The sequence below is a fragment of the Crocodylus porosus genome, unplaced genomic scaffold (genome assembly GCF_001723895.1).
Source record: "Crocodylus porosus isolate Cpor-Errol unplaced genomic scaffold, CroPor_comp1, whole genome shotgun sequence".
Taxonomy (NCBI): Eukaryota; Metazoa; Chordata; order Crocodylia; family Crocodylidae; genus Crocodylus; species Crocodylus porosus.
Window position 1 is genome coordinate 1,881,841 of NW_017728909.1, and position 13,528 is coordinate 1,895,368.

Consider the following 13,528-nt stretch of genomic DNA (forward strand, 5'->3'; position numbering starts at 1 on the left):
TGTACAACCATCTTTCTCAAACATGAATAAAAATATGCTGGAAGGAAAAATTGAGTACATATGAAATAATTATTTTGTTTCTGATAATTCAAAGAAAATATCCCTCCGTGTTTCCTTTAATCAGACAATAAAATCCTGACTACCCTATTTTACCTACAGTACGGAAATACAGTAACTGCATTTAGCAGAATATATATGAAGGACAGCTGGTTATTCTACTGCTGCCCACTATGACCAAGTTTATTTACAAAGCATATAAGAACAGCCAAACACACTCTTGTTAAATCTTAAATGTAATTTAAGTAAATAAAAAGCCACAATAGTCTTACTATCAGCTGGGATTTAAGGGTGCTTGTTGCTACAGCATGACTGTATATGTCATTCATTCTTAGTTATATTTTAATAGATGAAAAATATTCTAAGCTGCAGAATAATGCGCCACCAATCTCTTTTCTTTATGCCTTGGTCAGTGATAAACACCACAAAATTAAAAAAATAAGCACAACGTAAAAAGCTCTTATTCTTTAGGGTCTCTGGTATTTTCAGTCTTACAAAGATCCACACTGCCTAAATCAATGCTGCCCTAACACACTGTATCCTAGCATGCTGCTGCCAAGAGAGACAGAGGGACTGAAACAGCTAATGTGTAAATTCTTTTAATTACCTGCAGTTTGCAAACAGTAAATACATCAACTGGTGAAACTTGTAATTGGAGCTCTGATACAGTCTAATATGACATTTTGAACTGTACACTTAGGCACCACTAATATCACTGAAGGCTGCTTTCTGTGCTTGCAAATTATATTGCATGATAACATCAGAGTGAATTGTCTCCAGGGATCACACAGTAGAAGTGGACCTTAGACTGGTCTCTACTACAAATTTTCTGCAAGAGCGTGGAAAGGGAAGCATGGCCTCTGCAGAATTATCCCCACCAGGGTCTCAGGATCCTGAAGGCACTCTGCTATTGGTACTCCACAGTGAATTTTCCTTCACACAACCCCAGGCACCAGCAGGACGGCTAAACCTGGAGATGTTACTTTCTGAAGCAGCATCACTGTTCAGATTTCTTTGTGAAAATCTCAGAGCAAGAAACAACTCATGCAGGATCCCACTCACACCACCCACAAACAGGACAACTTGAAAGCAGTCACGCCATCTAAGTGGCTGAATCAGTCAAATTGCTACAGGAAGGAACACGTACAAGAGGTCTGCTGCCTCAGAGACCAAGGATTACCTTTTCACTCTCCTGGGAAACCTCTCCTTTTACTCTCTCCATAGGGCCCTAATCTTTCATTACAGAGAACGTTTTCAGGACAACCCCATCTGATGAACCTCACAGAAAAATCAACTTCTGCCGAGGTCTAAGCAAAAAGGGGTAGTTTCCATTTAGTATCTGTATGACACACAAGAAAGAAGTCTTGGAAACAGTGCACATCAGCGATTATAGCTTAAATGAATTAGTCTCAGCTACTGATCTTAAAAATGCTCATTCACTGCCTTGGGCGCATCCAAATGAGTATGGATGCTCTCGGTTCCTCAGGGACAAGGAGCAGCGGTGCATCTTGTGCCACTGTTCCTTGTTCCCAGGGAATGCTGGTGCCATGTAGGCACTGGTTTATGGCAAGTTACCCTGGGGGTGGTAGGAGAGCCTGGAGCCAGCACTGGGCTGGCCCCAGCAGCCTTACCTGGGGTTCTGGGGCCTTCCTAGGGCTGCAGTCATGGCAATCCTGCCAGGCAGAGCCTGGTTGCTAGCTGCAGCATGGCTCTGGGCAGCCTGACTCCACTTTTCAGCCGCACATGCTCCCTGAGCATGTGATGCTCTGGTTTTTTTCTTGTGGGGATAGCCAGGTGTCAGAAAAGCCCACAGGAAAAAAACAAACAGAAGCAGCTCATGCACAGGCAGCGTGTCCTTGCAGCGTGGAGAAGGCCTGACTGTGCAGCATATGGCACTGCAGATGTGTTTGTGGTACCACATACCACACTTGTCTGGATGTGCTCCCTGAGTTTGTCCCTTCAAGGAACAGGCTATCTAGAGAGGTTAGGTAGTCTCCACCCTCAGAAGTTTTTAAGAACAGATTAGACAAACATGTCTAGGATGGTTAGGACAGGGATGATTCTGCCTTAAGCAGGGGGGTAGACTAGATGGCTTAATTCCTTTCTGGCCTTACTTTTCTATGATTCTTTCTACAAGCTATAGCAGAGGGAGCAGGTGTACCACAAATTAGCCCTGCTTCCTTTCTGAATGCCACTCTGATAGTCTTCTTCTGCCCAACCTGCTGATCTGGTTTCTGCATTTACTCTGTGTTCACTGACCAGTCTCCTCCTGTTTTCTGTTTCCTGCCCTGTGCTCCCTGCTTAATCTCATGCTCTGCTTTTGGCTTTTTGCCCTACCTGTCTCCTCCCTGACTTGCTGTGTGCCACACAACAGGGGCCTGTACCACTTGTGGCACTTATGCCACAGGTTACATCCCCTCTGCCCCCCCCCCCCGATTTATCATATTCAAAACCTTGCAGAGATTTTTAAGGAAGTAAGACAGAAATAATACCACCATGACAATGTTATTTGTTTGTTAAATTGTACAATCTAGAACTCTTCCTTGTAATTAGTTACAAAAAGGAGCTGCCTATTTAGTATGCATGTAATCAAATGTACTGACATGTGCAGGCAAGAACTTACATTCCTTTCAGGAGGTAATCAAAACAGTTGTTACAGAAAGATAACATTAATCGACTGCCTAAAGTTAAATGGCCTAATTTACAGAAGTGCTGAGCATGCGGACCTCCTACTAAATTTAATTTAACGAGAGAATCATGCCACCTACTTAGATGTGTTCAGTTGAGTGCCCGATTTTAAGCCTCCAATTCTGAAAAATCTTTACCTTTAGATAGAAAAAGAAGAGTCATGGTCTACTCAGATGTTACCATTAGTTCCAACGTCAGGTCTTTGTGAAGCTTAAAGCAATGTCTCTTTAAAGATAGTAAATCTACCCTGATGTCACAAGCTCCTGCACTGAACTTCACATTGTTGCTTTATAACTTTCACAAGTACGGTCATTGTTATATTTGGCTTAGAACATCACAGCTGCTCTGTATGGGACTCTTCTGAAGCTAATTATGGTCAATAAATGGACTTGCACTGACTGCAATGGATCTGAATTGCAACTATGATGGAAAGATAGATGCCTTTCTTCCACCTATTAATCTACGAAGAGATCAGACACAGCTGTGCAATTCTTCTGGGTGAAATGCTGATGGCATTGGAGGGGATAGCAAAACACCCACTAATTTCAATACGGCCAGGATTTTACCCGTGTGTCTTTAACGTGGCTGAACAGTAAAGCTCGAGGGAGGTTATTGGTGGAACGCCTCAACAGTCAGCCTTGGGGCCGATTTTGTTTACGATTTCCATTAGTGGCTTTAGAAAAAAAATAGAAGCGTGCTAATAAAACTTATGAGAAGAAAGCTCATGTCACAAAATAGGAGGTGTTATCAGTTCAGAGGAAGGGGAAGATCAGGATCTCTTATGGGAAGAACTGAATGACCTTGAAGAGTAGTAACAGAAATGTGATTTAATTCAGCTGTACAAAGTACAAGTACATAGTCATGAAGAATATTTGCTACAAGTTGGGGGCTCATCATTTGGAAACAGCTAAGGAGGAAAAAGAACTGAATGTATTAGCTAATCACAAGATGCCTATGAACCACCATAAGAATAGAAGCACCATAACTGGGTCAGACCAATGGTCCATCTAGCACCCTATCTCTGACTGCGGCAGGAGCTTTAGGGCAGTGATGGCCAGCCTGTGGCACACATGCCCCTGTATGAGGCATGTGGCATGCTGGAGAGGAAACAGGCATCACAGTGGCAGATAGGGCAGTTAAAAGTACAGGAGATCAGGCAGGGAGCATAGGGCAAGAAGCAGAAAGCAGAGTACCAAATCAGGCAGGAATTGGAGAGCAGAATGCCTATCAGGCAGGAGAAGGAGATTGGAATGGTACTCAGGAAGGGTATGGGGCTAATTTGTGGCATACTAGTAGTGACAGAAGTGAGCATTGGCTCTAACTGCTTTAGAGGGAAGAGTATCTGTCTATAGACTACACAGGCAGGTCCAGTCTAATCCATCCTCTGCCACACCCTCCTTGGCATCTACTGGGGTCGCACAGCCATGTATCAAGGCATTTTTAAAATGTATGCTGATGCCATTGTACAAGGCAGACCTTGTAAGATCTCATCTGCAATTCTGGTCACCCATGTTCAAGAAAGAAAAATTCAAACTAGAACAGGGGAAGAAAATGGCTACTAGGTGTATCAGGGAAATGGCGAGCCCATCTTGGGTAAGGAGAGTAAAACAGTTCAGTTTATTCAACTTTGTAAAAATGAAGGCAGAGAAGGGATCTCACTGATGACTGTAAATACCTCAGAGGGTAAATACCTGGGAAGGCACATACTTCCCGGGACTATGGTTGTATAAGAAAAACATTATTATAAATATTAGAAGCTGGTTTCTAACAATCAGGGCAGTGAAATTCTGGAACAATCTTCCAGCAGGAGGAGAGGGGGAAAAAATCCTAAGTAGTTTTTAGATGGAGCATGGTCAATTCATGGAAAAGATTATATGGTGTGTTGCCTGCAACAGCAAGGGACTGGATATGATGAGCCAGGAGGCTCCTATGTTCCTATCAGTATACCTTTATATAGACACACTTGCAACATAGCATAAAAGCATGTCTTTTTTTTGCATGATTAATGCATGCATTAATGATCATAGGAGAGTAGGGCTGGAGGGGACCTCATGAGGTCATCCAGCCCAATCCCCTGCTCAAGGCAGGATCATCCCTGACTAAACCAAGTTTTTGTTTAACCTACTCTTGTAAGAGGCCAGGGATGGGGATTCCACAACTTCTCTACGTAGCTTCTTCTAATGCTTGACCACCCTTATAGTAAAAAATTTCCTTCTAAACTTCACCCTAAATTTCCTCTGATGTACCTTTGGGTCACTGCTTCTAGTCCTGCTCCTTACAGTCAAAGAAAAAGGCCTACTTCCATCCTCTCTATAGACTTTACTCAATGCTACCCCTACCCCCTCCGGCTTTCTCTTCTCCAGGCTAAATAACCCTAGTTCTTTCGGCCTTTTCCTAGACTGAAAGTCACATTTCTTAGGCTTCTAATCATTTTTGTCATTTTCCACTAGACTCTTTCCAATCTGTCCAATCTTAGCGATGGGTGTAAAATAATCCCAAAAGCTTGCAAAAAACAATGAAACACCTCCCCATTTTTTCTTTAACAATAAAGGCCCCACTGGGAATTATATTGGTATAAACTGGCACAACTTTTCTGTGCAGAGAAAACCGATACTTTCAATGATGTCAAAACAAGCAGCAACTGCAAATGCAGTGCAGGCTCTGGCTTTAGTGAAAATGGCACAAAGCAGCTTTTTACCTTTCCATGGAAGAAATTTATCCCTGGCCATCTTCCCAACCAAATAATTTTTGATACCATATTAGTAGTGATTGTTCAAGGAATGGCAAATGGCATCTGCATTAAGGCCTAGCACTTTATAGAGTACTGAGAAGTATCTGACAAAATAGTCAAATGTTGCCACTACCATTACAATTCCCAGATAAGTTGTCAGAACTCAGATGTACCTTTGGCCTTCTGCTGTTAAAATTGCTTCTCAAACTTCAAAAACTTTTCTGTGAGTTTAATTCTTGAAGTCTGAGTATCTCTCAATTAGGGTCAAGGATAAGTGTTTATTTCTACTGGTAAGAATTTCAGAGAAATTACTGCTGAAATTCTTACTGCTAGAAAAATAGCCCAGGAGCTAGAGTATATATGTGTTCCAGCTTCCTGGCTGGACAGCTACACAGGCAAGCCCTTCAGCCTTGGGCCACCTCTGCCCTACAGAACTCCATTAATTGACAGCCTGTCCCCTCCCCTGCCTGGGACAGCGTACCCTGTCAATAACCACCCCCCCGGCTTTTAAATCTCAGCTATTTGGGCTGCACGTGGGGTGATTTAAAGTCAGAGATGTGGAGAAGCAGAGCTGGGGAGAACTTCCCTGACTCTGATTTCCAGCTCCCTGGCTTTTAAATCACTGCATGTGCTATGAACTCGTACCTCCAGCTTGGTAGTAAGTAAGTGTAGCATTTAAAAGCCTGAGGGGCTGGGAACCATTTTAATTAGATGGGGAGGAGGGAGATCTTGCTCATAGGAACTGATCCAAATTTCTTGTGGAAGAGCCCGTTCTCTTCTGCAAGAATCCCTCTAAACAGCTGTCCGCTCTCTTATGATAGGAGACGTTGTAAATTTAAAGCCTGTTCCTTGCCTAAGTATTCAGTATTGGTCAAAGACTTATCTATACTTCCTAATTCAATAAAAAAGAAAGCAACAAGAGCCTTTTTTGTCAGTATGTAACTAACAGACCCCTTAATCTAGAATAATATAAATTTATTATAAGGCAGCTCTTCTATTTGCCTTTCTAGGAAGACTTTTCTGTCTGTCCTCATTTTCTGAATCTGGCATCATAGGTTCTGAATATGGGTATATTTCAGAACAACTTATTTCAGAACCAAAATACCTTGTACATTACTAAAATATGTTAAATTAGTAAAATCAAAGAGAAACTTGGAAGGTTTATTTATAAAATAATCTCCTTTGTCCCTGATTTACTATCTGCAGTGTCCTCACCAGGAAACATCTGGGTTTGGAGCATGCCTGCTAAGAAGGGTGGATGGGGAGTCCTTGACCCATATTCGCTGACACCGCCACCACAGCGTGGATAACCTCTAAGGGCGCATCTAGATGAGCGTGGTATGTGGTGTTGCATACAAGTTTGTAGCACTACATACCATATAGTCCAGTGTTCTCTGCGCTGTAAGGGTGTGCTGCCCTAGGTTTTTTGAACCCCTGGATATCCAGGGGTCCAAAAAACCACAACAAAAACCAAAACAAACAGAAAAAAACCCGGAGCAACGCACACTTGGCCAGCATGTGCTGCTGGAAAGCTGAGCCGGGCTGCCGGGAGCCATGCTCTGCTGCCAGACAGGCTCTGCGTGGCAGAATTGCCATGGCTGCAGCCCCAGGAGGTCCCCAGGATCTCTGGTAAGGCTGCTGCGGCCAGCCCAGTGCTGGCCCCAGCCTCCTCTACCCCACCTGGGGCAACTTGCCACGCGCCAAAGCGCATGTGGCATCGGTGTACCACTGCTACTTGTCCCTGGGGGACCAAATGTCCACACACGTCTATACATCTAATCTCCTGCATTTCTTAGAGGCTGCCTTTCTCCAACTGTTGTCCCGCAACCACTTTTCCCCCTTTATCTACCCCGTAAGCTAGGCTCTTAGGTTATTTGTAGTAACATTAACACTAGTAGGAAATTAACAGACTGGATTAGAATTGATCAAGAAATTTTTTGGCAATTCATTTTTAACATTTTTTCCAGTTGAAAAAGGCAGATTTAACAAAGCCAAAACATTCTAGAGAAATTGATCTGTTTCAAAAAAGACCTTCATGAGAAAGACTTCTTATATCCAGGATGGACTTTCTAGCAAGAGCAGGGAGGAAGAAAAAATTAAATCAAAGCAGCCTTATGTAACAAATTGGATGTCCTGGTAGGATTCTTGTAGGTAGAAAGATGTCTAACCATCTGTCTGTCTGTCCTGTTTGAGACATGTTTCAAAAGGTTTTGTTCCAGTGAAGATTCAAAGAAAAATCAAAACCTCAAAAACTTTTTCATCCAACTAAATTCTTGTTTTCCAGCTAGCACTAGTTTGGTTTCTATAATTATTGAGCAGCTTTCTAGCAGCAAATGTGGGTGAGAAGTAATTCAGAAGGATCAGAATCTAAATAAGAAGTCTGGAACTGACAGATGGCTATTCTCTGTCTCCCCATCAAGATTATATTTGTGATTCATGAAATTCTCTTATAGTATTATCAAAATGATTTTAAAATGGTATATAACCTTAATCACTTTGGAGGTCTCTCTCAGACAACTGGAATTTATCTGCCACTTCACATGATTGTCTACAGTCTTAAGGACAGTAAAGAAAACAGTGCCCTAAACATTCCAATAGAGGATTAAATTAACCTATACCATTATTCAAACAAGTCATTGAAACAAATTTGGATTTAGTTCCAGTAATTTAATATAATAAAATGTCAACTAGCAATAACAAGAGGGCATTTATGGATAAATGACTTGCAAACATTAGCCAGAGACAATCTCTTTCAATATAGCCAGTGGTTATTATTCAGAATGCATTTTAAAAGGACTAGGTGAAAAAAGCAGCAAGATAAGATTATTTAGCATGTCTGCTAAACCAAGGGCAAACCAAGCCAGAGGGAAGATTTTCATTGCAGATTCAACCACACATACATGTAGCTGTAAGCACTTAGCCATCCTGTCTATCAGCACCTCTGGCCTTTAACCATTTAGAACTGGCAGACTGTATAAAATGTTATACGACACATTTTGGAACTTACTGTTCAGATATACTGCCTGGAATGAAAGCGCTAGGTCCTGACAATGTGTGCGTTTACCCAGGAGACATTTTAGGAAATAAATTTAAAATTAAAAACGTAAGAATTCAAAGTCTAGCGGCTACATGAAAGAAGAGGTTGAATTGTCATTCTCCTTATTCCATAAGAACATACAGATATAGTGAAGTGTAAAAGGCACAAAACACATAAAGACTAGTCACAGGAATGAGATTCCAAGGTTTGGGGGCTATCTAGTATTTGTACACTCATTTGTTGAGATTAAGCACACAGCAAAGGTGTCACAGTAGTGTTTCTGAATGGACACAGAGAATGATTCTCAATACACAGGTGTACAGTGACCCTGGTGGCTGAATGGCTGGAAGGAAAGGGATACCAACATACACAGAACTTTGGCAAAAAAGGTCAAGAAGGATGTAAACAGATGTCACCTTTGTACTGCCACAAATATTTTTATGGTGGCACAAAAGACCAAGTGAAAAAACATCCACGTCCTTTGTCACACCATAAATGGCCCATGTTTGTGGATACAACATGGGCGGTATGGATTTGTTCTGCTATTTTCTGGCAGATGTCCATTTCCTTTAAGAAGGGAGAGTGCAGGTAGCCTGGAGCTGCCCATGCTCATCACCCAGGGGCATGGTCCTGAATGCCCCAGGCACTCTCATAGCCCAGGCATGCAGGATGGGGCTCCTAAAGCCCTGGAACTGCCTGCGTGGGCTTCCCCAGCTTGCAGAGGTACACCCTAAGTTAGATCCCTCCCTGCACCACGTGGCTATTTGTAAAAGAAATTTGGTGATCTCTAAACATCTTATAAAACTACCACAGCTGAAAACCACAAGAGCAATATCAGCTGGAAAAGCCAAAGCTGAGAAGAGAGAAGGGACTGTTCCTTCAGGTCAGAGATGCTCCTGAGCTAGCTTGGGGAAATGTAAAGTACCACTGTAAATGTAAAATATCACAGGTATTGCTGTACCTGTTCTAGGAATAAATAGAGGCCATAAAAGCCAGGCGATCATAAGCATCATTACATTCATGCAAAAATTAGAGAAAGCAAATAACCACAAAACAGATGTAATATATACAGTATATAGTTCTCCATTTATAGTTAAGCTTAAAGTTTTGGAATTCTACTGGGACTTTTATATTACAAATAAGACTGAATATTAGCCATTGCATTTTTCTGAAAAATATATCAAAATATAAACTATATTGACACAGATTTTGAATGTGGCTGAAATTAAAAAGAAGACATGGAAATATAAATATCTTCCCATATCAGAAAACCTGCTTGACTACTTAATATTATTGTGGATTAATGTCACGTTGTATTTAATATTAGAAAATGTAATATACCTGAAACATAGGCATAGTACGGTTTTACGGAGGGACACTGTAGAAAAATAACCCATACATTATGCTGGTAAGTAGAAAAACATAAAAATCAGGATTAAACAAGAGATTTCTTTGACAACTGTTCTGTGAGAAGTAGCACAAAACTTTGAGTTTCTGTTATTAACCCATCTATGGCAGCAATTCAGTTCCAGTGAATGAAGACAGTAGGGCTCTATATACTTTGAGTCCTTCATTAAACTATTGATCCCCTTAGCATTATCCATAATGTTCCAGCAGCTCAGTGTGTCAACTGGTGCTGTGCTAGTCTCTCTTTCCTTTCAATAACTTCCACATTTTATGGGGAGGAAGTCACAATGATTTATTTACCTGACATTTTCCAGTCCGGATGTCGTAGAGGGCTACTGAACCATGGCGAGCTCCCACTGCTATTCTGTGACTGCGCTCATAATAGCTGACCATGTAGAACCTGAATGGAACATTGCAATAAGTAACAGGTGAGATCTGACCTGCTTGCTAAAATTAATTTACCATACATTTTGGTAATTAATATTAGTGCTTGTATACAGATTAATTTAAGAAATCATTCATTCCTAGGCTCCAGCATACACTGCATTTCCTAAGTAAGAACAACCAGACTCTGAATAAATACATCAACGTAGCAAATGTCTAGTTCAGATCTTGTCTCAGAACGTGAGAGATTTGTGTCAAGGTGTTAGCCTGCTCTATCATTTCAAAATATTTGAATATATTTAGTGATTTTGTTACAATAAATAATGAAGATTGACAACTTCAGAACATAGAATGGTTAAGTAGGAGCATGTCTGCATGCACTGAACAATTTCAAATTTTGTCTTTTTAACTGCAAAATGGAAAGAAAGGATGATAAAATGTGAAGGAAAAATATCTGCCACCTAATGACAGCTTCCTCACATTAGAGACAATGAATTACAAATGGTATTAAGGGCAATAACATTCCTCCCGCCAAGGAGGAAGTGAGAAGTATGTGATACTACTTAATATCACATGATGATACTTTGATCTGATGTTCATGCACTACATAATTTAAAACAGAGTCGCTTTCAAAGCTGAAAAAATTATTACTCCTTTAACATGAAATACAATGTCAGATTCTTATTCCAAATACAATTCCTTTGGACAGTCAGACCTTTCTGATAAAACACAGGTCAAATCTCTGAAAAGTAAAAGTGTCCACTATTACATTCCCAATAGTTAAATCACACTCTAGCAAATTCTATAGGAAACTACTAAAATCATTTTGTAAAAATATGGTGTTGACCATACTTATGGGTTAAACAACACCAGCAGCATTTTATATTGATACATCACCTTTCTTCTTAAAGGATCTCTGAGTGCTATACAAGCTGGACAAATACAAGAATCATGCACTCATTTCAGTGGGGCTAGATGGCAGTCTGAGAGAAAAACAGCAAAAAATATGCTGAAAAACAAAAAGGAAATTGCTAGGTTTGATGAAGGACAATGGGATAATGGGAATGGAGAGTCTGGAGTACAGTTGTGTATTTGGGTTAGAAAGGGTAAGGAAATAAACTTAGAGCCAGATCTTCAGGGCTAACCCCATTGCACAGTTTAATCCAGGACAGAGAAGATAAACCTGAACCTTACTTGCCATTCACCATCTGCACAATTACCCATTGTTTTGTGTCAGCTGCAAGAAAGCTAAACATAAAGCCACTATAAATATAAATGCACATGGCTGCATTCCTATTAATTAGTTTATTTGAAAAATAAAACATTTCCTGGCATCCAAAGTCCTAGGAGCCCTGAATACGTGTCACACAAGGCTCTAACTGTCTACAAACCTGGGCCAAGTACAGATGTTCAGTTTTTACCAATAGAAACCAAAAGTGTACAGGTGTTCAGGCTCTTTCTCCCATAGCAAAAATAGCTGCTCTGGGAGAAAAATAACCTAGCAAAAACAAGGGTCAAATTGTTTTTTTAGCAGCTGCCAACTTCCATTTTCTAGGCAGGGGAGAAGGCCGGCTGTCAACGGCCTCCCTTAAAGGGTGGGGGTGGCCCAAGAAGCAGCCCAAGAGCACCCTCTGACAGGGAGCCCATCTGCAAAGCTCCCCTGCCATGGGGCTAGAGGAATGTTTTTCTTTCAACTGAATGAATATCTATATGCAGCAACAGCCATCATTGAAATTTTCCAGGTATCTGGCGGTCCAAAAGCAAGCATCTCTCATCATGTCTTTCCCTAAGTGAGGAGCTGTATCCACAGAAAAGCATATATTAATGACATCAGTCACAGTCCTCTACCATTATGCACTTTGGGTCACTAGACTGAGACCAACAACACCAATAATATTGTATTTACTCATTTACAAGATGAGTTCCCCCCACCCCCCATTGAACACAGGTAAAAAGAGCCTCTTGCCTGGCAGGCAGCTGCTGTGGCTCCAGCTCAGGCTCTGGCTCCAACCCTGGGTAGGGGCTGAAGCTATAGCTGCTGCCTGTCCCTTGCCATGTCTACACACCCTGCCTCACTCCCTGAACCTTCACCCCCCAACCCATCTCTTCCCCTTCCCCTTGCTCTGTGCTGGCAGGCTCCATCCTTGCTGCAGCCTGGGACATGGAGCATGGCTCCAGCCCAGCCCTGAAATAACTGTGCCCATGCTCCATGCCCCTGGCTATAGAAGGGATGAAGTTTTCTAGAGCACAGCAAGGGTAAGGAAGGGATGTGGAGATGCAGGGGGAGGGGAGGTAGGGGTAGAGGCTCTAGGGTGTAGGGTAGCAGGCAAGAACGGGGGGACAGGGAAGAAGTGGCACAGGAAGAAGACGGGAAGGGGGCAGGGACTTGAGGCGGCAGGAGGGCAGACACAGAGGGAAGAAAGTGGGGGGGGATCATTCTGCAGAGTCAAACTGCTTCCCCCCGCTGTCAACTTTATTTATTGGGGGGTCATATTAAATTCAGGGTTGTCTTAGATTTGGGCCAATACAGTGATATGCAAGAGATAAAGATTTTTGTGGGTAATATCTTTTATCGTACCAGTCACATGTTTGGGAGAGATTTACACATGGTTTTGGGTACAAGGCACGCTTCTTGTTCACACTGGGGCAAATACTCAAAGTGTGCTGTGTATTCGGAAGCTTCTCACATATTTTCTGGACCATCAAGGCTACAACATCACTACAACACTACTACAATACTGTTGCTTCCCATTGCACAATATTAATACCCCTGCTTAAGTCCACTGTACAGCTGAAATAGAGAAAAAAAAATCAAGATTAGTCAAGGAAGGGAAATTATTTTCCTACTCCAAACACGACATGCACTGCCAACAACATAACACAAGAACATAATGAGCTGTTACATTTGTTATTCCATACCTTAACTTTTACCTTTGTCTTGTCAATATAGAATGGTACACTCCATGAGGTATGTGGGGAGGAGAGGGAAAGAAGAGTAGGAAAATATTTCACTGGCTGGGAACATTTCCAGTCTGGGTACCAAAAGCCTCTTACTCCCTTTCCCTAACACTAGCTCTGTCAATAAGTTTAACTTTGGGGTTTTCAGACCCATCAGTCTGAGCTGGCACTAAGGCAATTCTGACTCCTTATCAATGGGAAAAAAAGGATATTTGGAAACACTGACACGGCAATTTGTAAAGAGTAGGAAGCAAGAACCTCACAGA

General features: G+C 41.7%; 1 protein-coding gene across 3 annotated transcripts in view; it reads right to left on the reverse strand.

Moving 5' to 3' along the window:
• WDR7 (WD repeat domain 7) overlaps positions 1-13,528 on the reverse strand; it is a 299,401-nt gene that overhangs the window by 40,304 nt on the left and 245,569 nt on the right. For all 3 annotated transcript variants that reach the window (XM_019531753.1, XM_019531750.1, XM_019531752.1), the window contains exon 25: positions 10,221-10,320. In XM_019531753.1, coding sequence (XP_019387298.1) covers positions 10,221-10,320 — 100 coding nt within the window. The remainder of the gene's footprint in view (positions 1-10,220; positions 10,321-13,528) is intronic.